This window comes from Tiliqua scincoides, chromosome 5 (genome assembly GCF_035046505.1).
Source record: "Tiliqua scincoides isolate rTilSci1 chromosome 5, rTilSci1.hap2, whole genome shotgun sequence".
NCBI lineage: Eukaryota > Metazoa > Chordata > Lepidosauria > Squamata > Scincidae > Tiliqua > Tiliqua scincoides.
The window spans coordinates 124,035,987-124,062,218 of NC_089825.1; the positions used below are offsets into that span (position 1 = coordinate 124,035,987).

The 26,232-nt window shown below is 46.4% G+C and overlaps 1 protein-coding gene across 2 annotated transcripts in view; it reads left to right on the forward strand.

Moving 5' to 3' along the window:
• The window catches only part of LOC136650942 (integrin alpha-X-like), a 35,317-nt gene that overhangs the window by 3,105 nt on the left and 5,980 nt on the right, over window positions 1–26,232 (forward strand). For both annotated transcript variants that reach the window (XM_066626911.1, XM_066626913.1), the window contains exons 3-22: window positions 721–824; window positions 4,309–4,373; window positions 4,928–5,042; window positions 6,130–6,260; window positions 9,165–9,298; window positions 10,446–10,599; window positions 11,528–11,678; window positions 12,164–12,237; window positions 13,444–13,573; window positions 15,990–16,138; window positions 18,134–18,268; window positions 19,535–19,741; window positions 20,082–20,212; window positions 20,384–20,541; window positions 20,892–21,043; window positions 21,420–21,551; window positions 22,547–22,617; window positions 23,413–23,554; window positions 23,669–23,782; window positions 24,232–24,311. In XM_066626911.1, coding sequence (XP_066483008.1) covers window positions 721–824; window positions 4,309–4,373; window positions 4,928–5,042; window positions 6,130–6,260; window positions 9,165–9,298; window positions 10,446–10,599; window positions 11,528–11,678; window positions 12,164–12,237; window positions 13,444–13,573; window positions 15,990–16,138; window positions 18,134–18,268; window positions 19,535–19,741; window positions 20,082–20,212; window positions 20,384–20,541; window positions 20,892–21,043; window positions 21,420–21,551; window positions 22,547–22,617; window positions 23,413–23,554; window positions 23,669–23,782; window positions 24,232–24,311 — 2,529 coding nt within the window. The remainder of the gene's footprint in view (window positions 1–720; window positions 825–4,308; window positions 4,374–4,927; window positions 5,043–6,129; window positions 6,261–9,164; window positions 9,299–10,445; window positions 10,600–11,527; window positions 11,679–12,163; window positions 12,238–13,443; window positions 13,574–15,989; window positions 16,139–18,133; window positions 18,269–19,534; window positions 19,742–20,081; window positions 20,213–20,383; window positions 20,542–20,891; window positions 21,044–21,419; window positions 21,552–22,546; window positions 22,618–23,412; window positions 23,555–23,668; window positions 23,783–24,231; window positions 24,312–26,232) is intronic.

Here is a 26,232-nt window from a genome sequence, read left to right on the forward strand (position 1 = left end):
AAATTCCCTCCCCCTTGATTTATGAATTGCTTCCTCTCTTGAAACTTTCTGGCGAGGCCTGAAGACATTTCTTTTTAGACAAGCCTTCAGAGTTCTTGGCCTTTTTAACATCTGGTTCACAGGCTTGGGGCTTTTATAAAATTGCTGCTGTTGCTCTTTTTTATTTTTTTAGATCCCAATCCTATGCATGTCTACTCAAATATAAGTCCCATTATAATCAATGGGCTTTAGTCCCAGGAAAGTGCGGATAGGATTGTAGCCTTAGGCTGCATTCCTAACCATACTTTCCTGAGAGTAAGCCCAACTTGAACAAAATAGGACTGAGTAGACCTGGTTAGGATTGTGCCCTTAATGTCTGATTGCTGTTTTTAAGATGCTACATTTTATGATGTGTTTTTAATTTGTTATAATTGTGCTTTTAATTGTTTTTATGTTTTTGAATTTTTTATTTATTGATGTAAACCTCCTTGGGTCCCTTCAGGGAGAAAGATGGGATTCAAATGCAGTAAATAAATAAATAAAGACATGCAATTGCATTTGTTCTCATTCATCCTTTGCTAGCTGGGCCCCTCACCTTCCCCTCCCTCTGGTATCTCTTGGTTGACTCACTGTAAACTTGGGAGGAACATATCTTCATTGCATGAGTTTCTTTGTAAAATGCCCATCACGTTGCCAGTGCTGTAGAGATATTAGCAATCCATCTCTCTTCTCCTCTCTTAGGATGCTTGCCGGTGCCCCATTTCAGACAGGAGAAGAGAATGAAACAGGAAAACTCTACCAGTGCGCCTACCAAACAGGTGGCTGTAAGGCCATCAGCATCCAACGTAGGTAACCCCACTGAAATGCTCCTTGGACAATTGTGCCAAACCGATGCATTTTGCTGCAATTGAAACTTCTGACTATCTACAAGGACAGGCCCATACAGAGTGTATCGCAGTAGTCAAGAATGGATGTAACCAAATGCATGGACAATTGCAGACAGATCTTTGCTCTTCAGATAGTGATATAGTTGGGTTATCAGTCAGAGTTACAGTATCAGCAAATTTAAAGAGAAAAAAATTCCAAAGAGCCTAGGAATTGTCTCCTTCCCTGGCCATATGATATTGATTGAGGGCTACTTCCATACTGGAGCTCCTCAGCACTGCTCTGGAGTACATTTTTACAATTAGCTGTGCACAAAATTAAAACAGACATCATTTTGATATAGTGCTGTATTATCTAGAAATGCTTTTTTCCATGGCTATGAGCCTTCTATAGTGTCTACTTATATATGTTCCATTCTAGTTTGCAAATCCAGTCTGTTTTCATTGCTTTTGTTGTTCTCAACAGAGAGATTCATAAATGTCCCTTGAATACCCACCCTCCTGAGACCTGTTGCATATCAGTTTCTGTTCCACAGGGAGTGTATCTTTATTTTCATTTCATTAGTGCTATTTCTATATTTTAAAAGAGGAAATGAGTATTAAACGTGCCCTCTGGGAGCAGAAAACAGCACGGGCCAATTCTTCCTGGGATAAATAGGAAACAGTATAAAATGGGCTGAATGTACAATTTAAAGGAATTGTAGCCTGAAAGACATTAGTAGCTCTTTGTCCAGCCACACTGGGCAGGCCACCACCACCAACAACAGTATTTATATACCGCTTTTCAACAAAAAGTTCACAAATCGGTTTACAGAGAAAATAAAAAATCTAATGGCTCCCTGTCCCAAAAAGGGCTCACAATCTAAAAAGATGCAACACCAGCAGACAGCCACTAGAAAAGACACTGCTGCTATGCTAAAAACAAAACAAAACAAATCACCACAATCCAGGTCTGAATGAAAAAAACATGGGACAGGAACCTGGAAAACACTGAATTGCAACAATTTACCAACAACAGCATGTGGATGCTATGTGTGTAGTGAATGAGCAAGGGACAGCAGTTTCATAGAAAAGGGTTAGTGTGGAAGTGGCCTTTCTTAATGCAGGGAAAATGTGGAAATGTTCAAGGAGCCCTTAGAAAAGCTTGGCTACAGATGTACCCTGTTCTTCTGAGAACCCAGGAGATAGAGGAGGAGGAAGAGGAAGGATCTCCTTTTCCAGAGCAAGTACTCAGTAAAGAGCTCTCAGAGAGAACAAACTAACTGTGATCATTCTCATCCCACCTCCTATTACTGTCTGAGAAACAGCTTACTGGAAAGAGCAGTGGGCAGGTGGGGGGTGGCTGGTGGAAATTTGCTTCCTTGAGTTGAAGTCACGCCTAATAGATGCAGAAAGGCAGCTCTTATGTGGCTATTCACACTGAGACCGAACAGGAAACAGCTAATCTCCCCAGACATTCTAGCAGTACTTAATATCATTCACTTAATATCAGGATGTAGAAGGAACATTTGGACAAGGGTTTGCAAGGTAAGGTAACAGACTAATTAACTGACACTAGAGAATCATAAAGTTGGAAGAGACCCACAAGTTCATCTAGTCCAGGGGTGCTCACACTTTTTTGGCTCAAGAGCTACTTTGAAACCCAGCAAGGCCCAGAGATCTACCAGAGTTTTTTTACAATGTTCGCGCCATCATAACATATAACATTTATGTGTACAATGTATGTTGGTGTACCTTGAGCCCCACTGAGTATAACAGGACTTACTCCTGAGTAGACATGCCTAGGATTAGGCTGTGAGGCTGCAATCCTAGCCACACGTACCTGGGAGTAAGCCCCATTGAGTACAATGGGCCTTACTCCCGGCGTTTCCTCCCATAGGCACCTGAAGGGGGGGGTCGGCACTCCGCGATCTACTCATTTTGCCTCGCGATCTACCGGTAGATCGCGATCCACCTATTGAGCACCCCTGATCTAGTCCAATCCCCTAGCAGGAAATCTGCCTAGAGCATCTCCGGCAGGTGCTTGTCAAGCCTCTGCTTAAAGATCTCCAGTGAGGGAGAATCCACCACCTCACTTGGCAATCTGTTCCACTGCTGAACTATCCTTAGAGTTGAGAATTCCTTGAATTTGTCAAGAAGTACAGGCACTTATGTGTGCACAATGTGTCCAAGGAAGTGGCCATTTTGAAGAGGCCTGAGGCCTCAAGATTGAGTTGACAACAACAACAACAGTATTTATATACCGCTTTTCAACAAAAAGTTCACAAAGCGGTTTACAGAGAAAATCAAATATCTAATGGCTTTGAAAGTGTGGTCACACACATCTTCATCATAATACCAAGTACATCGAAGGCACTCTTTGCAGCTACAGGTGCAGCCTATTTATCCACATATTTTTTATCTGTGGATTTGTCTCAATGAAAATGGGGTGGGGGAAACTGAAAGTCCTTTGCCTCCTTTGCCATACACCTTTGCCCTGTTCTGGCACCTCCCTCTGTTTCCAGGCAGCCCAAAACACTGCAAAAAGGCTCTGCCTGGCACAGGCAGGGAAATAGCCCTGGAGCCCTGGAAGAGGTTCCCCTTGTAAGGAACAGTAACATTCCTGGAGCCCCTGAGCCAGCAAAGAGACTGAAGAAGGGCAGAAAACCTCTGTAGCCAGAACATGTGCAGCAAGGTGGAACTTGCTCTTGCTCTCGCTCACACACAGGGGCAGGTGTGGTAGCAACAGAGGGGATTGCTTTAAAAAACTCAGGTAGTGTTTCCCCAATTCCCCCTCCCCCATGGTGCAGGCAATCACTGACACAAGCAACCCTTCCCAGCAAGCAAAGCATGTGATTTAGCCTACAATCCTCTCCACACTTTCCTGGGAGTAAGCCCCATTGACTACAATGGGGCTTACTTCTGAATAGAAACACATAGGGCTGGACTCTTAAAAGCTCAGCGGGACAGCTGACAACGGGGAGAGCTGAGTATGGGGATTGATAACAGCTGCCTTAGCTTCCTTCCATCCAGAAGTGGCAGGCTGCAGTGTATTTGCGTAACTCTATGGAATTTAGCACAATGCGGTTTTTGTTAATCACGCCGAGTCACGGAACTAACATGGATAAATAGGCTGCACCTGTAATAATAATAATAATAATAATAATAATAATAATAATAATAATAATGCTTGGGGTCATATCCTAAAGAACATGTGGAAATGAGGTAGCATTTTGTGCTGAGCAAGGGCACATGGAAGAAATTGCACTCCAGTAAAGCAATGACTATTTTTGGTGTGACAAATTGGGGCAATACGTTGCAAAAAAGGTTGTACAATATGATGCACAAATGCAAAGCCAAGTCTGTTTCAGCTGTGTGCAAAAACCTCACATAATTACTTCTGTGTGTGCAAGTCCAGTGGAAGGATTAATTGGGATACAGCCCCTGTTTCACATTTCTCTTTCAGGACCAGCAGATGCTGTCAATATGTCCCTTGGTTTGTCCTTGGCTGCCCAGGGTTCTCAAGCCCTGGTAGGTGTATGTAGTGGAGGGAAGTTGTGGAGGGAAATTGTTGGTACTTTGAATGTGGGGGTCCCATGATCCAGTCCTTGCTTAGCCCTTATCGTGTCACTCTCTCAGGTTGCCATATTATTTTCTGGCTTTGCTCCTTTGCCTGTAACAGCCCCACAATGCATTGAGCAGTTATTTTTTCTGGCTTGGTAATAAGTGGTGGAGTGTAAATTCAGTAAAATGTGTACATGAAAAAACCCCAGTTCCAGAAGCTTTGACTTTCTATATAAAAAGTCTGTGGCCCTTTTAAGCGGGAACATGCTGTCCTGTATTTTGTGTGAAATTGAGGGTTTTGCAATAACTGTGAACCTGGCAGAATTTGCCTCAAGTTCCCCACTTAGTGAAGAATGTACCTGTTTTGAACCAATGTGTTTTCTCCCTGACTGTTTCAGTGTTTTAGGGCTTCTGTCCTACCATGTGGAACGCAGATACTGACAGGAATAGCATTTTTTTTTCCAAATAATGTTTCTGTTGTCTTTACTAATATGGCCACCTCTCCTCTGTTCTCCATTAAGGTGTGTGGTCCCACAGTGTACCGGGCTTGTGGAACGAACATGTATGTGAATGGCTACTGTTTCCTGCTGGATCAGAACCTTCAGCAGCTCCAACGCTTCCCAGAGTCCTTGCCAGGTAAGCCTAACCCTGTAGGCATAAAAGAATTAAACAAGAAAGAAAGAAATGAGACCCCACTGGGAATTGGGTTATGCAGGAAATGGTATTGGCAGGGGGTGGTAGGATTCAGGTAAACGTACATAGTGGATATCTTCTGAACAGTGCCTGACAGACAGTAGTTAGGAAGTGAAAAGGAGTTTGAGTGATGCATCATTACTCCTCATGGACATTCCTTTTGTTCCACTCTTGCTTCTGGACAAACAGGACTATCAAGTTTTTTGAACAATAAAAACAACACTTACATACTGAGGCTTTCATGGCTGGAATAGTCCAATTAAAAGTGTCCAGGCTTGAAAGTCATTGTCCAACATAAGAACAGCCCCACTGGATCAGGCCATAGGCCCACCTAGTCCAGCTTCCTGTCTCTCACAGCGGCCCACCAAATGCCCCAGGGAGCACAGCAGATAACAAGAGACCTCATCCTGGTGCCCTCCCTTGCATTGGCATTCTGACATAGCCCATTTCAGTGACAGAATGTCTTTCGCCTGATGTTTCACCCCCATTTGTGGAGAGTATTTTCAAAGGTTCCATGATCCCGAGAGAGATCACCACCATTCCATTCCCCCTCCCCGGAAGAAAGTTGAGTAAGTCCTACTGATTGCTAGAGAAAGAACAAGGAAAAGAAGGCAAGACTGCTACTTTAACAATCTAGGATAGCAGGTCGACAACCTAATGCTTAGGCACTGATCAAAAGCACATGCCTAGCAATCAGTAGGACTTAAAACACTGCTTTCTTCCAGGGAGGGGGAATGGAATGGTGGTTATCTCTGGATCATGGAACTTTTGAAAATGCTCTCCATAGATGGGGGCAAAGCATCAAGTCAAAGGCATTTTATTGGACCACAGCCTTCAAGCCTGGACACTTTCAATTGGGCTGTTAAAAACCACACAAACTAAATTTACCAGATGTAAATTTAGAGCCTTTGGACACCTTGTCCTCCTTGTTCAGGGAAGCCATGATTCATGCATTTGAAGAAAATGGAAAGGGTTAGAGAAGAGCTGCAAAGATGGTGATCCTATGCTTTCATGGTCATTCTGTTTCCAGAATGCTCTGCCCGCCCAACAGACATTGTGTTCCTGATTGATGGCTCGGGCAGCATTGAAACACTGGACTTCGAAAGGATGAAGGTGTTTGTTTCGGAGGTCATCAAGAGACTCTCTGGCAGAGACACATTGGTAATGGACACTTAGGGGGTGCCATGCTGCATGTCAGCACTACCCAATTCTGCTGTTGCCTGAGCTGCTTGACCTGATCTGCTCCCTATGGGTGGAGGGGAGTATCTCTCCTGTCTTTTTCATACACTTGCCATTCAGAGCTGACACTGTTATTTTTCAATTGATCTGCAACCCATGCTTTCCTTGGGACCTCTTGCACATTTCCCATTCGATGCTGGAAGGAGCCATAGCACAGTGGTCGAACGCATGTTTTGCACTGCAGAAAGGCCCAGGTTCAACTCCTGGCATCTCCAGGAAGGGCATGGAAGGACTCCTAAGCTTGAAACCCTGGAGAGCTGCTGCTGCGCTAGATGGACTAACGCCTTGTTCAACTTAAAGCTTCTACGTAGGCTCATGGTGTGGAACCTGTTGTATAGATGGTTTCTTCCTGTGCTACCTGAACATAAGAACATAAGAACATAAGAACAGCCCCACTGGATCAGGCCATAGGCCCATCTAGTCCAGCTTCCTGTATCTCACAGCGGCCCACCAAATGCCCCAGGGAGCACACCAGATAACAAGAGACCTCATCCTGGTGCTCTCCCCTACATCTGGCATTCTGACTTAACCCATTCCTAAAATCAAGAGGTTGCACATACACATCATGGCTTGTACCCCATAATGGATTTTTCCTCCAGAAACTCGTCCAATCCCCTTTTAAAGGCATCTAGGCTAGACACCAGCACCACATCCTGTGGCAAGGAGTTCCACAGACCAACCACGCGCTGAGTAAAGAAATATTTTCTTTTGTCTGTCCTAACCCGCCCAACACTCAATTTTAGTGGATGTCCCCTGGTTCTGGTATTATGTGAGAGTGTAAAGAGCATCTCCCTATCCACTCTGTCCATCCCCTGCATAATTTTGTATGTCTCAATCATGTCCCCCCTCAAGCGTCTCTTTTCTAGGCTGAAGAGGCCCAAACGCCGTAGCCTTTCCTCATAAGGAAGGTGCCCCAGCCCCGTAATCAGCTTAGTCGCTCTCTTTTGCACCTTTTCCATTTCCACTATGTCTTTTTTGAGATGCGGCGACCAGAACTGGACACAATACTCCAGGTGTGGCCTTACCATCGATTTGTACAACGGCATTATAATACTAGCCGTTTTGTTCTCAATACCCTTCCTAATGATCCCAAGCATAGAATTGGCCTTCTTGACTGCCGCCGCACATTGGGTCGACACTTTCATCGACCTGTCCACCACCACCCCAAGATCTCTCTCCTGATCTGTCACAGACAGCTCAGAACCCATCAGCCTATATCTAAAGTTTTGATTTTTTGCCCCAATGTGCATGACTTTACACTTACTGACATTGAAGCGCATCTGCCATTTTGCTGCCCATTCTGCCAGTCTGGAGAGATCCTTCTGGAGCTCCTCACAATCACTTCTGGTCTTCACCACTCGGAAAAGTTTGGTGTCATCTGCAAACTTTGCCACCTCACTGCTCAACCCTGTCTCGAGGTCATTTATGAAGAGGTTGAAAAGCACCGGTCCCAGGACAGATCCTTGGGGCACACCGCTTTTCACCTCTCTCCATTCTGAAAATTGCCCATTGACAACCACTCTCTGCTTCCTGGCCTCCAACCAGTTCTCAATCCAGGAGAGGACCTGATTACTACCTGCACTGTAGTAAACATCCCACTGCAGATGTTTTAGAGGAGGAGGCAGGGCCAGACCATGCATGAGGCCAACTGAAAGTCAGCAGGTTGGCAGGAGGACCCACTGCTTTCTGCCCACTTATCTCCACTGTTCCTCCTCCTCCCCACTGCCTAGATTGGAAAAGAAAGAGGGGGACCGAGAGGAAGTGTGGAGAAGAGGAGAGAGGTGGACTAGCTAGACTGTTATCACTGCTCCTCACTGCCACCCTCTCCCCACTTCCAATCCAGGGAGTGGGTGATGCAGAGTCATCTCCAGGTCATGGGCTGGCCCAGAGAGTAAGCTATGAAGTATTTATTCATGTCCAGATGCATATGCTAAGGCGGTTTACAGAAATGAATATGGAGTATTCAATGTGACAATTTAATGTAAATGCCTTAAAAAACCATCAAGATATATTTTTGAAATGTTCCTTTCCAAAATTATTGTGTTTTTTTTAAATCTAACTTTCAGATTTGATTTTCTTTTTCTGACTTTTGAAAATATTTGGCAAGTCTTGACTCTGTGTATGAGGATTTGTTTTGGCTGTAGAATGACTAGAGTAGGGGTGGCCTTTCAACTTTAGGGCCCCTGGACCTTTAACAATTGTGTAGAGGATATAATTCCAGCAGGTGCAGCTTGTCATATGTGAGAGAAACAGCAGCATCTGCTGAAATTCCCTCCTCCACACAATTGTTAAAGGTCCAGGGGCCCTAACGTCAAAAGGTTCGCCACCTCTGGACTAGATCAACAGGAGCTGATGGCTTTAGTGGAAGAGTGTCCCTACAGAGCTTGTATATCCCCTGTTTAGGCCAGGGGTGCTCACACTTTTTTGGCTCGAGAGCTACTTTGAAACCCAGCAAGGCCCGGAGATCTACCAGGGGGGAAGGAAGCATCTGACAGACACCCCCTTTAATGTATGGAGTCCCTGCTGGAGTCTAGTCAGTTTTGTTGCTGCATGCCTGAAGAGCAGCGAAAGTGTCAGTTTCAGTGTCAGTTTAGTGTCAGCTAAATATGTCAGTTTCGTCTAGTCACTAGACGAAACTGACATATTAACAGTTTGGAGAGACAGGGCTCTGCGATCTACTCATTTTGCCTTGCGATCTACCGGTAGATTGTGATCCACCTATTGAGCACCCCTGGTTTAGGCCATATTATTATCCTTCCCTCAGAGCTGCTACTGCCTGCTCTTAGCATCCACCCACTAACCCTCTTTTCTTCTTCCGTGGGGCAGTTTGCCCTTATGCAGTTTTCAAATAGATTCCAGGAGCACTTCAATTTCAACAGTCAGGATCCAGTGCACCAAGTCATGGAAATTCATCAGCTTGGGGGATGGACACACACAGCTACAGCCATCAACAAAGTGATGTATGTCCCTCAGAGCCATTTCCCCTCTTCCCTTCTGTTTTCCTTTCATAATCTTTGTCATAATCTATATCAGCATTTTTCAAACAGTGCACCACGGAGCCCTGGGGCTCCACAAGACTGCTTCAAGGATGCCCCAGGCACACCACCATAAGCCCCGCCCCATTCTCTGGTGATGTTCCCACATGTCTCTTAGCCACCTGGAGTGGGCAGCTGCTTCTGCATTGCCCAGGAACAACATCTCCTCATCAGGAGGTGAGGACTGTGGGAAAAGGAAGCCTGATAGGCTTCCTGATAGGATTCTATTATCTTTGCAAGGAAACTGCCATTTTGTTTTGTGCAATACAACCTCTTGCTTCAAGTTGGGATCCTCCTCTTTGGAGTTTAAACGGCATGTGCACACACAGCATTTCCATTGCCCCTCCTCTTTGGGGCTCCACAATCATTTTTAGAAATGTAAAGCTGTCCACTGACCAACAAGTGTGAGAACCACTGATCTATATCTACTAACAGTGAACTCAGGTGGTTGAGTGCCTGTCGGTTTGACTGCAAAACAGTTTGCATGCCCAAATATAGCAGTGGTTTCTGCGTACTTGGGAGACTGCCTCGGTATGCAGAAGGACACTTGTAAATTGTATACTTGTACACTTGTATAGGTAACCCTGTAGCTGGCCAATCTTTAAGAAGCCTGCTGGAGGCATGTCAGGCTCAGAAAAGGGGTTCGGGATACAGCAGAGTGTGGTGCTGCCCTGACCCCTTCCCTGATTCCCACTACTCTGCTGGCAAAACTCCACTGGAGGCTAGTCTGTGCTGTGCTGTTGCTGGCCTGAAGAGCTTTCTGGCTCTTACACTGGTGACAGCACAACACTCTTCTAGCACTACATAGCACAGTAGGGGGAGACCTAAGTGAGTGGATAAAAAAAGAGGTGCCCTCTCCTGAACACCATCCCCACTGAGGCCTGAACAGGACCACAAGGCTTCCATTTCCAGCTGACTGCTTGAAAAGGGAGAGTCCACTTTGGGGATGTGAAATAAGTCTTGTGGGTCCCGCATATTCTGTGCTGTTTTCTCCATTTCTTCCTAAGTGCCTTGGAGGACATTCAAACATTGAATCTTCATGTTTCTTTTCTCCTGTCTTTTTTTCCCAAAGGCAGGAGCTGTTTACTGCACAGAAAGGATCCCGGAAAGAAGCCACCAAGATTCTCATTGTGATAACAGATGGGAGAAAAGAGACAGATCCCTTGCAGTATGGGCCTGTGATACAGAAGGCAATGAAAGCTGGCATAATCCGTTATGCTATTGGGGTGAGGACATTTCAAGGTTAGGAAAATCATAAGCAAAACAGAATAGGTTTTGTGCTCTGGGGCTTTCCCATCTCATCTACTGTGCATTAAAAACACTTTTACTTCTAGTTTCTTTTTCTCTGGTGCTGTACACAGTCTATGCTCTATGCAGGCTTCCTGTCAGTTTGATTGTTGTGGTTCCCAGGATTCCCTGGAATGAGGAAATGACTGTGAAACCAGTGTAGGCCCGTAATGAGAAGGCAACTCACAGTTACCATAACTTGGTGATGCTTCCTCTTGGTGGTGCTTTCACTGTGGAGTTGTTGCAGCAAAAGGTGATCTCTTCTGCCAGGCATCTCATTATTGCTACATGAGGCAATTGCTGCATGCCATCATATTAGTGTCATAGAGGAACTTTCAAAATATAGATATTAGATATAGTCTAATGCAGGGGTGCCCAAACCCTAGCATGAGGGTTGCAAATGGCCCCCATTTGCAGCCCTCAGGGACCCCCTTTCCAGCCCGTGGGGAGCCCCCTGTCTCCATTGAGCCTCTGGCCCTTCAGAGACATGCTGGAGCCTGCACTGGCCCAATGAGACTACTCTCAGCACAAGGGCCAACTGTTTGACCACTCATGCAAGCTGCAGGCCAAGGGCTCCCTTCACTGCTTGCTGTTTCATGTCTGTGAAGCAGCAGTGGCAGCAAAGAAAAAGGTCAGCCTTGCTTTGCGCAAGGTCTTTTATAGACCTTGAGTTATCTTGAGACTTTCATTCATTCGTATAAATTCCATTCCTAATATATTCATTTATGTAAATTTATTCAAATTTTAAATGTAAATTAATTCTTTTTTTCCTGACCCCAACACAGTGTCAGAGAGATGATGTGGCCCTCCTGTCAAAAAGTTTGGACATCCCTGGTCTAATGCAATTCTCTCTCCCACCCCATGAAGGTTGGCAGTGCTTTCTCGGACTTCAGGGCCCGGGAGGAATTGAACACGATTGCATCTGAACCTGATGAGGAGCATGTCTTTGCTGTGACCAATTTTGATGCCCTCAGAGGCATCCAAGACCAGCTCCAGGATAAAATCTTTGCCATTGAAGGTACTATAGGGGCCCTAGAAAGACTGGTCCCCTACCCCATATCTTAAATCAATATTTCTTCTTTCTACTTTGTTCAAGCAAAGGTTTTTTCCACATTAAATTTGGGAGCATATTTCAGTTTGTTACCATCAGAGAACGAAAGACCAGACTATAGATAACTTAGTCCACGCCTTATGTTTTTGTGTGAGGTGAATGCCCCTGATATGTAAGGTCATGTTGTTTCTCATGAATTACATGAGTTAGTAATTCAGCTGTTTCTGTATGTTGGGTGTGGTTGAATGTTTCTGATCCAGAAGTATGGTAGAATTATGCACCTCTAGTGGAAGCTGATTAGGGTACTAGTCAGAGCAGTGAATCATACAGAGTTGCAGTAGGCTGCCTCCACTGTGGGTGTCCTTTGAACCATTACTTTATTACTTTTTTTTAATATCTCTGCTGTGTGTTCTTCCTGCTTTCATGTGTTCTCTTCTCACCCCTCCCTATAGGCACACAATCCCAGAGCAGCAGTTCCTTTGAGATGGAAATGGCCCAAGAAGGATTCAGTGCACTGTTGACCCCGGTGAGTTGCTCTAATCCTCAGAGTAAGTGAAAGTCCAGTTTCATTGTCTTATGTACTCCCCATTTCCCCAAGCCCAAGGAAGTTCCAGGGAGGCACCCCTACCTGAATTCTGGCTACTTTTGCAAAAGAGATTGCTGGAGGCTCAGGATATCTTTTTGTAATTGGTTTATCTATATATAAGAACATAAGTAGTGCCCTGCTGGATCATGCCAAAGGCCCACCTAGTCCAGCTTCCTGTATCTCCCAAAGGCCCACCAGATGATTTAGGGAGCACACAAGATAACAAGAGACCTGCATCCTGGTGCCATTCCCTTGCATCTGGCATTCCGAGGTAGTCTACTTCTCAAACCAAGAGGTTGCACATACCCATCATGGCTTGTAACCGGTAATGGACTTCTCCAGAAATCTGTCCAGTCTCCTTTTACAGGCAGCTAGGTCAGGTGCCATCACCGCATTCTGTAGCAAGGAGTTCCACACACTGGGTAAAGAAATATTTTCTTTAGTCTGTTCTAACTCTCCTGACACTCCATTATAGTGGATGTCCCCTACAAGTATACATGCTGAGTATTGGATGAGGCATGCAGGAGAACATTCTCACAAGTAGGCATCAGATCAGATTAGGTTCCCAGAGGAGCAACCCCACAGCCCAAAGTGCTTCTGCTCACAGCTTCCTCCTCCAGCCTCTCCACTGAGGCTACCCAGTTGACGTTTTTTTTCTTTTTTATATTCACAACCCAATCCCTCCCCTGAGCTGATGGGGGTTATATGTGTCTAGGGGGTGTAGTTGAGGCAGTGGTCGGGAGCTTCAGTCTTTCCCAAGCCTTCCTGAAGATGTCTGGGGGTGGACCTTCTGTATGCCCTCCACCACTGAACTGCCAATAGTGAATTTGGCACCAGTTAGCAATGATCCTGCAGTTGCTCAGAATATGTATATAGCACTGATCAGGTTAGTAAAATCTCAGAACCAAATAAATCCTAGAGAAATGAATCCTGTGGGCCAAGGGGAACCAAAGTGGATGACTCAAGAAGGGGGCACCCTCTCTTTGGAGTTGGTATTTGCTATAATGCCTAACTGGAGCTGTAGGGGGTGCTATGCTACAAGGCATCAACGCTATGTTTAAAGTTTCATCTTTTCCTGATGCTTCTCTTTTCATGTCCTTTTTGCTATGGGCCACTCTTCTTGTTTCACCATGTGCCATGCTTTAGGAAGGCTCTGTCTTAGGAGCGGTGGGTGCCTATGACTGGTCTGGAGGGGTGTTTCTATATCAGAACAACCGAGACTCAAGTTTCATTAATGTCTCCAGCACTGTTGAGGATATGAAGGATGCTTATCTTGGTACGTATTAGAACACCAAGCAACTCCCACTTCTTGTCTTCTGCTTCACTGTTTGTACCCAAAAGGCAAGCTGTATCTAGGCTCTGTGGTTAGGGGATGCAACCAGAAATTATTTCCTTTGCCTTAGAGAAGAGACTTGTATCCTGCATCTCTCCATCTTTCCCTGCTCACTAGCCTACTGCTAGTGAGTTTCAGTCTGGCAAAGCATTCGTAATAAGCCACTTATATAAACAGCTGCATGCCACTCAGGTAGTTCATTGGCTGATGATGGGCCACTCACCATCAGCCTCATCTTCTTCACAGGGTTGTCATGAGGATAAAATTAGGAAGAAGGAGAAGAGTTGTTTATACTGCCTTGTATTCCTTGGAGTTGTTTATACTGCCCTGTATTTTCCATTGGACCATTTCAGCGATGTGGAGAGGGGGGATTTGCTGCATGGGTAACAGCCTATCCTCCATACCTACTTTACCCAGGCTTCGCGCACTGGAGAGGACACTCTGTTCCAGAACCACCATTCAGAGCGTGACACCATAGTCTTCCGAGACTGAAGGATGCCAACAACAATTCCTTGGAGGAAGACCAGGAAAAAAATGTCATACTGTATAACGTTGCTAGCAAGTCAAGTTTTGAAAGCTCTTTCTCTGAGACTTGCAGTTCCTAATGAGTTCCTAATGAGTTCCTAATGCAGTTCCTAATGAGATCAGGCTCCTCTTTGTTCTGGCAGTCTAGTGTGGAGCCCACAATTCTCTGAGGCAGCCCAACCACAGAGGCTCAGGATTCTCTGTGACTGGTAGGGCACAATCCTAACCAGGTCTACTCAGAAGTAAGTTCTATTTTGTTCAATGGGGCTTACTTTCAGGAAAGTGTAGTTAGGATTATGGCCCCAGTCTCTGCAGACTGAGAACCCAGCTCTATATTGTCTCAAGTTCAGAGCATCCCAATGGAGGTCTGTCTAAAGCAGTGATGTCAAACATAAGGCCCTTGGGCTCTCCCATCAGGTGCCCTGCTAAACTGGGATGAGATGTCACTGCTACAGAGCAGCCCTGCATGATAATTGGGCTCTCCCATATCTTGAAAATATGCTCAGGGTTTGCATATTTTCTCTTGTCAGTTGCAGCTGAGTTCCTAAGTGAGAAAAAAGTGCTCTTTTCTGGTCATGCTCTGCTTACTGATGTCGCTTCCTGCTTTATGACATAACTTCTGCCCTCAGCAGGCATCATGAATGCTATTTGACCCATTGTATGAAATGAATTTGACACCCCTGGTCTAAAGAGCCAAACTACATATGATGTTTAAAGTGTGATTATGGTCTTATTTTTTTAGTCAATAGCAGCTGCATTGGGTTCCCCTTGGATTCAGATTACTCTGTGTGCGTGTGCGCGTGTGTCTGTGTTACACCCATGCAATCTTGATCCAGCTGCTATTGCCTAAAGAAAAATGAACAGCTCAATCCTATGCATGTTTACTCAGAAGTCCCACTGAGTTCAATGGCAGCTTGAAGCCCTGTGAAGCCGAGCTCTGTGCAGCTTGGAGCTCAGAATTCCTGGAAGTCCAACAAGGAGGTTTGAGGTCACTGCCCTGCATGCTGTACAGCCAACTAAGGGCCCAATCCTATCCAACTTTCCAGCACCAGTGCAACTACAATGCAGCCCCGCGGCAAGGGTACAAATGTTCCCATACCTTGAGGAGGCTTCTCTGACTACCTCCCCAACACAGGTTGTAGTGCACGCCCCATTGGTACAGCTGCACCAGCACTGGAAAATTGGATAGGATTTGGCCCTAAGCTGTGCAGACCCCTTACAGGGAATAGAGACCCCAGGGTACATTCGTATGAGATTGCTGCCTAATACCCCAATCCTAGTTACACTTTCCTGGGAGTAAGCTCCATTGACTCCAATGGAATTTACTTCTGAGTAGACATGCCTAGGATTGGGCTCCCAGTCTGAGAGGGCTAATAAGCTTTGGACATCACATATAGTTTGGACTTCAGGCATCAATTTTTCAGTTTAGATTCATTGGGCTCCTGGGATTGTTGGAAGCATTTTAGAGGCTCCTCAATGAGGAGATCAGTACTGATGTCCAAGCTGTCCAAAATATGTAGGTTGTCGGCCTGCAGTTTGCCCCCTGAAATGTGTGACTTCAAGGGAGGTGTGTGCAAGACTGCATTCTGAGCAGGGATGGGGGAATAGCTGACTCAGGGAATAATAACTCAGTCGACCCGTCCAGCAAATCGTGTAAACTGAGACTGTGCAGATGTGGGCACGCTTCAGGCTTGTGGGATCTGTGTTTCAGTAGAGCTCTGAGGTCCATCAGCTGAAGACTGATGCAGAATAGGGGTGGAGGAAAAGGCAGATGCAAAATGGTGATTCATCAGATCACATGATCAGATTTGCCTGTGTTTTCTCTCCCTGCTAGGCTATTCCTCGAAATTCATCCAGCTCAATGGGAGAAGCGGCTTGGTGGTGGGAGCCCCCCGCTACAACCACGTTGGCAAAGTTGTCCATTTTGAGAGACCTGCCAGGAATAAGGAATGGCAGCTGAAAACAGAGGCTGTTGGAGAGCAGGTATGACTTAGGGAAAGGGGGCTGCAGATGGAATGGAGCGACTGCATAGAAAATATCTGTGTGGAAGGGAGATGAAGAGGCCATAACAATTTATGAATAAAATCTATAGTTCTGAAGCAGGAAGGTACCTCCTTTGTTTTTAGAAGATCCAAGAATCACCATCATAGCTGACATCATCTGAAGAGAGGCATTCCCAATACCTCCTGTGTGATAAAAAATACAGAATGCCTTTTTTAAAAAATAGTGCTTGATCTCTGCAGATTTATATGTTCTCACACTGAATGTAAAAAAAAAAATCCTGTTTAATTGGGTTATCTTTTAAAGTCAATAGCAAAGTTTTTTACTAACTAATTTAAATGATTTAGGGCGCAATCCTAACCCCTTATGCTGCACTGCCCAGTGCAGTGTTTTCCTGCACTGACATAAAGGCAATGCAACTCTGAGGTAAGGGAACAAACATTCCTTTCCTTACTTTGAGGAGGCCTCCATGAGTGATACCCACTTGCAGGATGCTGCACATGTCCCATTGGCACCGCTATGCCAGTGCTGGAAAGTACTGACATAAGGGGTTAGGATTGCGCCCTTATAGACTAACAGCCCAATCCTATCCAACTTTCCAGTGCTGATGCAGCCATGCCAATGGGGCAGTCGTGCTGTAAAGGTCAGTCATCCATGACTCCTCAAAGTAAGGGAACATTTATTTCCTTACCTTGGGGCTCCATTGTGACTGCATTGGCACTGGAAAGTTGGTTAGGATTGGTCCTAACAGCCCAATCCTGCTTACCTTTAGTGCCAGCAGAAAGCATGTTGCGCTGGCACTGGCTGCCACAAAAAGTGCTTGATGGAGACCTGCCAGAGCATGTTAACCCTGTGCAGGGAGCAGAATGGGGTGGGGGAGGGTGGGGACAGGTTGAATGGGGCAGGAAGAGCAAAATGAGCAGAATTGTGTCTGCTGGGACTTACCCTGGGGCAATCCCCTTACACCTAATTTTCCGGAACAGTGATTCCTTTAGCACCAGGACCCACTTTTTAGGATGAGAATGTGTCAGGATACACCTGAAGTGATTTCATGACCAGAAGTGACATCATCAATCAAAATTTTGAACAATCCTAGACTGCAATCCTACCCACACTTACCCAGGAGTAAGTCCCATTTACTATCATTGTTAAAAGCATAAACATAGTAACCTGTTAAGTACAGATCTGTGACATTTCCCCAAATGCAGTCACATACCATGGGAGCATCTAGTCTAATATTTATTAAAATAAAATATTGAAATGAATGGGAACCCACCTGAAATTGGCTCGTGACCCACCTAGTGGGTTCCAACCCACAGTTTGAGAAACACTGCCCCAGAGGATGCTGTGTTGCTCATGCTGATGGCACTGTGTCATTGTGCAGGCATTTAGGTAGGTTTGGGCTGGGGGATAAGAATAGGCCCTCAGTTTGGCTGTACTTGTCGTAAGAGGCGACTAAATAGCCACCGGGTAGATGGGACTCGTCAGCCTGGGAAGGCAGCTCATCTGAGAGAAGGAAAACTCTGACCCCAAACCTCCACTGCCTTGTGGCTACACCCAGTTATGGAAAAGGCTTTGGGAGTCAATCTCAAGGCAAAATCTGGAGCCGGAGTCCCTGAGGCAGTTCATGGCTGAACACAGTCACATTCTGGCAAGTCCTGCGACGCCGCTGGAACCAACCGTATTGGCTCCTGCCTTTCCATTGGACCATTTCAGTGACATGGAGAGGGGGGATTTGCTGCATGGGTAACAGTCTATCCTCCATATCTACTTTACCCAGGCTTCGCGTACTGGAGAGGACACTCTGTTCCAGAACCACCATTCAGAGCGCGATCCCATAGTCTTCCGAGACTGAAGGATGCCAACACGCGGGCTGCTAATGTTGCAACCCCCAAAGAAACTGGGAAGGATGCTGAACCTACCCTAGAGAATAAAGTGTAGGAACGACACAAAAGGGTCTTTTGTCTGATATCACAGGTTGGGTCATATTTTGGAGCGTCGCTGTGCTCGGTGGACCTTAATAAAGACGGCAATACTGACTTGGTTTTGGTTGGGGCCCCCATGTACTATGATGCTGTTACAGGAGGAAGAGTTTATGTCTGTCAGTTTAAGGTAAGAATGAAGAAGCTGCAATGTTTGTGTGGGGGTGGGTGGGGGGGCCTTGTTGGAAATGAACAGGCCTCTTGTTTGGGTGAGAAAAGCTGCAATCCCCACGCTTGGGAGATTTGCTGTGGTAATTTGGAGGGGAGACCAAAACACTCTGCACATTCTCAGATGGGGTCTGCTAAGTTGTCCCTTAACATGCTCCAGGGTTGGGACCTGCCTCTGCGCATGAGTCAGTGGGATGAATCTTGGCTCAATTTTTAATTATTTTTACATTTTATTGTACTCAAATTACTCCAACAGTAATGCTGTTTTGGAAGACTCTAAAATATGAAATGTTTCATTTATCAAAATATCATTTATTTAGCAATTCAGGCCTGTTAGCAAGCAAATGTTGAAGCTGGGCAAGATTAGCACTTTCAAAGGGAAGGAGAAATCCACATAGTTCTGGAACTACAGGGAGTGACTGAGAAACTCTGAAGGTATAGATCTACATTCTATAGACCAGGGGTGGGCAAACCCCAGCTTGTGGGCCATTTGCGGCCCTCAGGGACCCCCAATTCAATCCACAGGGAGCCCCCAGTCTCCAATGAGCCTCTGGGCCTTTGGAGTCCACACTGGCCTGAGAATGCTGGTTGCAACTGCAACTGCAAATTAGAGCAAGGCCTTTTATAATCTCCATGTGTTTTTTTGCTTTTCCCTGGGCATTATTTTAACCCCACACCCCATTGTCTCTGAACAACTTATATCTCCACGTGTTTCTGGCTTGATCTGTATGTTTTCACTGTGCAAGAGGTGTGTGGCACACAGTTCATAGATCTCATGTGGTTCTACGTGCCTGCATTATAGCCCTCATATGTATTGTAAATAAGCTCAGTAAAATTCATTCATTCATATTCATTTACATATCCATATGTAAATTTATTCAAATTTGAATGCAAATTCTTCTTAGTGGTGGTTCCTTAGATGTAGTGCTCCCTGCTGGATTTTCAACACCAGCTAAACACCCTTTTTGATTCAGCAAGTCTTTACTAGAGAGTTGTAAATCTTTCTTTGGGTGTGTTCAGGATTTTCCTTCTCTGTGGTGCTTTGCATTTCTCTTGCTGTTACTTATTGCAAATCACCTTTAGAAATTTTTTGGAGAAAGGTCGGATTTAATGTTTTAAATAAATAAATAGGCCTTGCTTGAAGGATGCTAGGTTAAATAGAGGTAAGGTTTGCTCCATGAGACGTGGCTCCACCCTCATGAGCATCATCTTTGGCTCCCACCTGTAGGGCAAAGCACTTCACTGCCACACAAGTTTGAAAGGGCAGGCAGGACACATTTTTGGTCGCTTTGGAGCCAGCATGGCGGAAACGGGTGACATCACCGGGGATGGATTGACGGATGTGGTGATTGGAGCCCCCATGGAGGACGAGAACATGGGTGCCTTGTATGTATTCAGTGGCAGTCGGACGTCTATCAACCCCCAGTACAGCCAGGTGAGCTGAGTGCTGCTACTTGTCCTCAAAGAACCTTTGGTACCTGTGATGCTTCCTGCCTGATACAGTTGCCCCTGTATTTTCATTTCTTTTCCCCAGTCCCTATGGGGATGCTGTTCAGTTTGGGATTTCTTTTAAAAAAGGAAAGAAAGGCAAAACATATTTTGCTTGAGGGTTTGTCAGTGTTTTGATGAATATTTAGGAAAGGTGTGCAGAGCACAAGGTGTCTCTTTTATTGTTAAGGTAATTTTTCTTGTTGGTGGAATCTCCTTATAGCTCACAGTGTTCCTGTGATGGTGCCACATCACTCCAGTTTGCTTTCTTCCCTTTTTTTCTGCAGCGCATTGAGGGGTTGCAATTTTCTGGAAGGCACTTCTACTTTGGCCAGGCTGTCAGTGGAGGAACAGACCTTACCGGAGATGGACTGATGGACATAACTGTGGGAAGGCAAGGGCAGATCCTGCTGCTTAGGTAAAGGGGAAAGACATTAAAGTTTGCTTTAAAGCTAACAAACAAAATCTAAGACAGTACTTAGAAGTCCTATTCCAGATGCTGGCTCAGTGAAATGACAGGCACAAGGAAAGTGCAACCCCTGACCGGAAAGAGTGTCTGATGGTTCTGTCCTTTTCTCCTGCCTGGTAGGTCCTCTCCTCTTCTCCGAGTGGGGGTCTCCATTGCGTTTGTGCCCAATTTGATTCCCACCTCAGTCTTCCAGTGTCGGGGACAGGAACCTCTCCAGAAGGCTGCTAGCAAAGCACATGTGTGTTTTGATGTTAGTAAGGTCACTCAGGATTCTTTTGGTAAGGCTATGATACCTATTCAGTTTTAAGCAAGCTGCACAGGGTGGTCGGGAGGCATATTCCTGCCTGTGCCCAGGGACATCTGCAGGAGGGAAGGGAGGAAGCAATTGACCTTCAGCAGAGGCTGTATATGTGCGTAGGTGGGAGGGGGAAGTCTGCTGTACAAAAACCTGCCCTTTCCACCACCCAGCCCCTCATTCACAGATTTGTTTGTACACAACCTGAAACTTCTTTTAAGAGAAGACTGGGTTTAAGAAAAAAAATTGCATGTTCCCATTTTCTTAAGCCTCCTAGTTTCCCCTCTCTTACAAACAACAACCTTGCCTCTGTTTTCTTCTCCCTCCTCTCAGGTGAACTCTTCAGTGACCTGAGGTATAGCCTAGCCCTAGACTCCGAGAGAACAAAGATTCGAGCCTCCTTCAGCACGAAGTCTTCAGTTTTTACTACAGGGTTTCAGACTGGCCTTGGCACCAGATGTCAGGATTACCAGATTGAATTGCCTGTGAGTCTGGCATTGCCTGGGGGGAGGGCTTCCCTTAGCCCAGTGGTCCCCAAACTTGCCAGGATCACGGCATCCCTGCAGCCTCTTCTTCCTGGCTCAACCAGGCACCATCTTAGATCTAACAAAATATTGCGAGATCCAAGATGGCGGTGCCCAAATGTAAGATTTGTCAAGATCCAGAGGAACAAGATGGGCTACTGGGGCATCCTGTAGTGCCCCTGTGAATGTGCCATAATGCCCTAAGGCATTGTGACACACACTTTGGGAACATCTGTTTTAGTCACTATTAGGTGTGAGGTGTGAGTCACTATTAGGTGTGAGGAGAGAGACAAATTCTTCTGCCTGTTGTCTATCCAGCTATCTCTCTCTCTCCTAGATTTGCACTGAAGACATCCTGACACCCATCACTTTACGGCTCAACTACAGCCTTGTAGGAAAGCCCATTGCCAGAACCCAAGGTTTAACACCTGTCCTGAGCAAAGATTCCCGACAGGTCTACATTGCACAGGTAATTTCAGCTCCTGGTCCCATAATTGCAAAGGAGAACCAGCAACTCTATAGCTAAATTTTGTTTTTGAAGGTCAGCTGCCCTGAGGATATCACTGTGCATTTATTTTGTTTGGTAGCCACTGAACGCAGATTTGGACAACTTTGGGCGTAATCCAGAGGCGCACACGGGCCAGCATAAGTCCCTTGTGCTGGCCCAGGAGAGTCGCAAACGTGCCATAAGGCACATTTGCGCCTCCTCAGGAGGAAGCTGGGCTAGCGCTCAGAGGTGCACCAGTCTGCGGAGGCTGACACAAGCCTCCGCACTGGCTTCTTCTGTGAGTCTCACTTTGGCCTAGCTGGGCCGACGCAAAGCTCTGCGGTGGGCAGAAGGGAGTCGTTCCTGGGGAGGGGGAGGGTGGGGGGAGGTCAGGCACTGGGCGGCCCTGGGGGCGGGCAGGTGGGGAGCAGGAGGCAGGGCTGGGATCCGGCAGTTATGCCGGATCCCAACCCCTGTTCCGGGGGCGATTGGAACGGCTTCAAGCCTCTCCAAGGCTTCACGCCACCTCAGGAGGTGGCACAAGTCTAAGGAGACCCATAGGAGCCAGTGTGCTTTGCCCAGAGGTAGGGGGAAAGTTTCCCCTTGCCTCTGACTGTACCTCCTTGGGCCCCTATCCTACGCCAGATACAGTGCAAGCCTCTTGGCTTGCCTTTTCCAGCGCAGGGTAGGACTACGCCCTTAGTTATTTTACAATGCTGGGCAAGCCCAGTGAAAACAATTGGCCATGACATGCAAACATGAGTAAAAATGAAATGGAGATGGTCGAGGGGCAGAGCAAGGGTGAGGTTTGGCTGGGCCTGATGTGCTTTATAAGATGCCACCAGAGGAGTAGGGCCCCGGCCTCAGCTCCGGGAGGCGTGAACCCAGGGCTGATAATTCTGTGCGAAGGCAACTGAAATTTTTGGCAAGAGCAGGTGAAGTAGGCACCCTGTATAATTTTATGTACATTTTTGCAGCTTCCCTTTGAGAAGAACTGTGATGACGACGTATGTAAAGATATTTTACGGATCTCATTTACTTACTCAGGGTAGGAAAATTCTCTCTGTCTCTCTCTGTTCTGCCCAATTACCCACTACTGTGATCTTCCTCCTATTTTGTCTTCATTTATTGGTTTGCTTGTTCCAATCACATTCACCTTTATTGAAGTTTTCTAAATAGTATTATTGACTGTTTAGGCTGCAATCCTATACACACCTACCTGGCAGTAAGCCCCACTGAACAGTGGGATTTACCTCTGAGCAAACATGTATAGGATTGCACCATAATAGTCTGTCAAAGAATGCAGCTTGTGTCATCAAAGCAAAACCATCTTAAGAGACATCTTGGGTCTTTTGCAAACCAACGACAAAGCAAAACTTGCATTTAAAGCACACTGCAAATTTTAACCAAACATCAATATTGGTTTGCTCCAACCAGCTCTGCTTTTGAACCGGAATAAAATTTGCAGAACCTAAACTGTTGGTTTAATGTAGAAATCTTCTGAACATCTTGACTACCCGTCAGGTGAATGCAGACAGATGTGTCTTTGTCTAAGCCTCTAAATTGCTCAGATTTGAGGTCTTGCAAGCCAGCCTTGTAAGGAGCCTAGCTCAGGATTGGCAAATGGAAGAGAAGGATTTTAGTAAGTAGTAATCCATAAAATGTGGCAGTACAAAGCAGCATCTGTGTATGTTTGGTTAATATTGATGCATGCATAAATATATGTACCTGGACTGTATATGTTTAACTCCTAACATTAGCCTTTTCAAATCTCCTGAATATTTGAAAAGCTGCCTGTCACCGATCCCTCTTATCACCCTGCATTTTTCTTGTCTGCGTGCAGCCTCAGCACTCTGGTTGTAGGACTAACTCCTGAGCTCAATGTGACGGCTTCTATCCAGAACCTTGGAGAGGACTCCTACAGCACCACGATGCTCTTTTTTTATCCTGCAGGAGTGTCCTACCGCAAGGTCACGCTGCTGCAGGTATGTCATAATGTGGAGAACAGGGAGGCAAGGATGGAAGGAACCAGGGAAAGGGGGGCCTAGTTGTATTTCATTCCACACACTCATGAACTGTGTGTCCCCCACCTTCTTCAGCTCAGCAGCAGAGTCATGAGCATTAAGTGCAACTCGGCTCCTGCGTCCGAGGAAGATGTGGGCAGGAACGCCACCTGCAATGTCAACCACCCAATTTTCTGGAGTGGGGCTAAGGTAAGGGCCACCTTATTTTCTCAGAATTCATTGCCACAAGACGTGATGATGGCCACTGGCTTGGAGCTGATTTATGCATTTAGAGAAAACTGGTGATAATAGCCTTCCTGGGACTACGCTACTTCTGCATTTCAGATGCATGGGGTGAACTAAGATCTGGGGTGTGTGGATAACTTGGGGCAGACAGTCACATGTTTAAATTCTGGCATCCCCAGTTCAGCAATTTCTCAGGTAGCCAAGCTGGGAAAAGAGACCTGCATGAGACCTGGAAAGCTACCACCACTCAGAATAGACAGGGCCACGTTAGATGAAACAGTGGCCTGACTTGGTATAAGGGAGCAGAAGGATGGGCTTATTGTCTTTTTAAGCAGCCCTGACCCCCCCCCCTTAACACCCACAACTACGGAAATAGCCACCCAAAGTATTCTGCATTTGTCTGTGTGTTTCAGGTTAACTTTGTTGCTACTTTTGATGTTTCACCAGATGTTGACCTTGGGGATACCCTGCGAATTGTAGCCAAAGCCAACAGGTGAAATTTATGCTAATAAGCCTTGTGCCTTCATATGGTTTCCTAATGGGATGATGGGCCAGGTAGAGCTGGACTCAATTGAATGTGCTGTGCCACGCAGATCTAATATGTTTTTTGAGGTGTAATTTGATCAGTGCCTCCCAATCAGTCTCTTTTTTGGTGGGCTCAGCCACCAGATGTGATGTTGGGCAGGAGGCAGAACCAGGAAGGGAGAGAATGGATCCTGGGAGCACCTGCATGAGCCAGGATCCTAACTCTCTTCTCTTTTTCCTTCCTTGCTCTCCTCAGACTTGCACCAGCAAAATAGCTGGTGCAGGAGACCCATTGGAGCAGCAGAGGCTTGTCCCAAGGTAATGAAACAAGTGTTCCCTTACCTCTAGACGGCCGCGGACTTCCACAGCCCCATGCCTGGGGCAAAGCTCTGCGATGGTGCCCCCCATGTGGAAATCTGTCCCCCTACTCACCAGAGGCTCACGGAGCCTCGCGCAACCACAGTCCATGCCAAAGAAACCTCTGTGAGTTTCCCCAGCACTATAAACTGTGCTTCCAGCAGTAAGCACAGTTTCTGCCTCCTTCGGGAGCCTCAGAGAGGCTTCCGCGGGGTCTTAGTGCCCGGCATCTGGGGTATCTGCCCCATCTCAGTCTATGGCAGGCACACAACTGCCTCTAGAAGGCCTCCAGACCCTCCCCCCCCCACAAGTTACAGTGCATGCTCTGTTGGTGCAGCTGCATTGGTGGAGAGGAATTTTGGTCCCAATCCAATGGGCCTCCAGTGCTGTCACTGGGTGTTGTAAATGTGCTGCAAAGCATGTGCTGGGAGTGCTGGTGCGAGGTCAGTGCCTGTCGGTGCCAGACGGAAGCTGCCCAGAGCAAAGTAAGAGCTCAGAGCAGCAGTAAGGGCTTTTGGGGCGGGGTGGGGAGACGTTCTGGGGCAGGGGGGCAGGGCTGGGAGAGGAACAGGTCGGGGGGGTGGAGATGGCGGTACTCTACACCGTATCCTATCCTCTCTCCCAGCCCAGGTAGCCCAATATGGGACTCCTTGGCTCTGTGCCCACTCAAACCCAGGCGCAGAGCAGAGGAAACCCATTGCCACCAGCTGCTGTCTACATGGGGTAAGGGAGCAAATGCTCCCTTCTCTCAAGGAGACTTCCAGCAATGTCCCGGTGCCCACAAGATCGCGCTGTCGCCATTCTGGCGCCTCTGGAGCTGTGGGTGCTGGGAACCTTAGGATTGGGCTGCCTGTTAGTATTAGGCGGTGAGCATGCATGCTTCTACAGATCCCAGAATCCTTTGCAATGTTTGAGGTGTTCATGACAAATCAGCCCAGGAGGGAAATGTTCCCTGAAGGCAGAAATTTTGAAAAACTGTGTGAACGAGGCTTTCTCTCATTACTGGTGTAACCTCTGGTACAGTGCAAGCCTATGCGTATCTGTTCAGAAGTCAGTCCTATTGAGTTCAGTGGGGCTTTCTGCCTGGTAAATGTGTATAGGATTGCAGTCTTAGCCTTTTTTGCACTTCTGAGAACAGGGAGAAAGAGCTGTCAGGTCAAAGGAAGGCCTGGAAATCTTCCACTTTATGGCACAGAACATTTACTGGTACAGTAAATGTGGGCAGCAGTTGTTTTGGGAGATCTCATTTCTAATTCAGCGGTATCGGTGGCCTCCAGGACATTGTATTTTCATGGGAGCTTGGATTTTTCGAAGTGTACCTTGCAAGAACTCTGTTTGCTAGAACAGGAAAACTGCAGGGCAGGAAGAGATACAGCGTATGAGGGAGCAGGGCAGGTCAGGTTAGGGCAGTGTGGGGTGGGGTAGCACCAGATGCTCTGGCTTATGCCAAAGTTTCTGTTATACTTTGTGACAGACCAGTAGTGCTTAATGTGGAGTCTGTTGGGAACCATGATGCAGAAAGCAGTGCATGA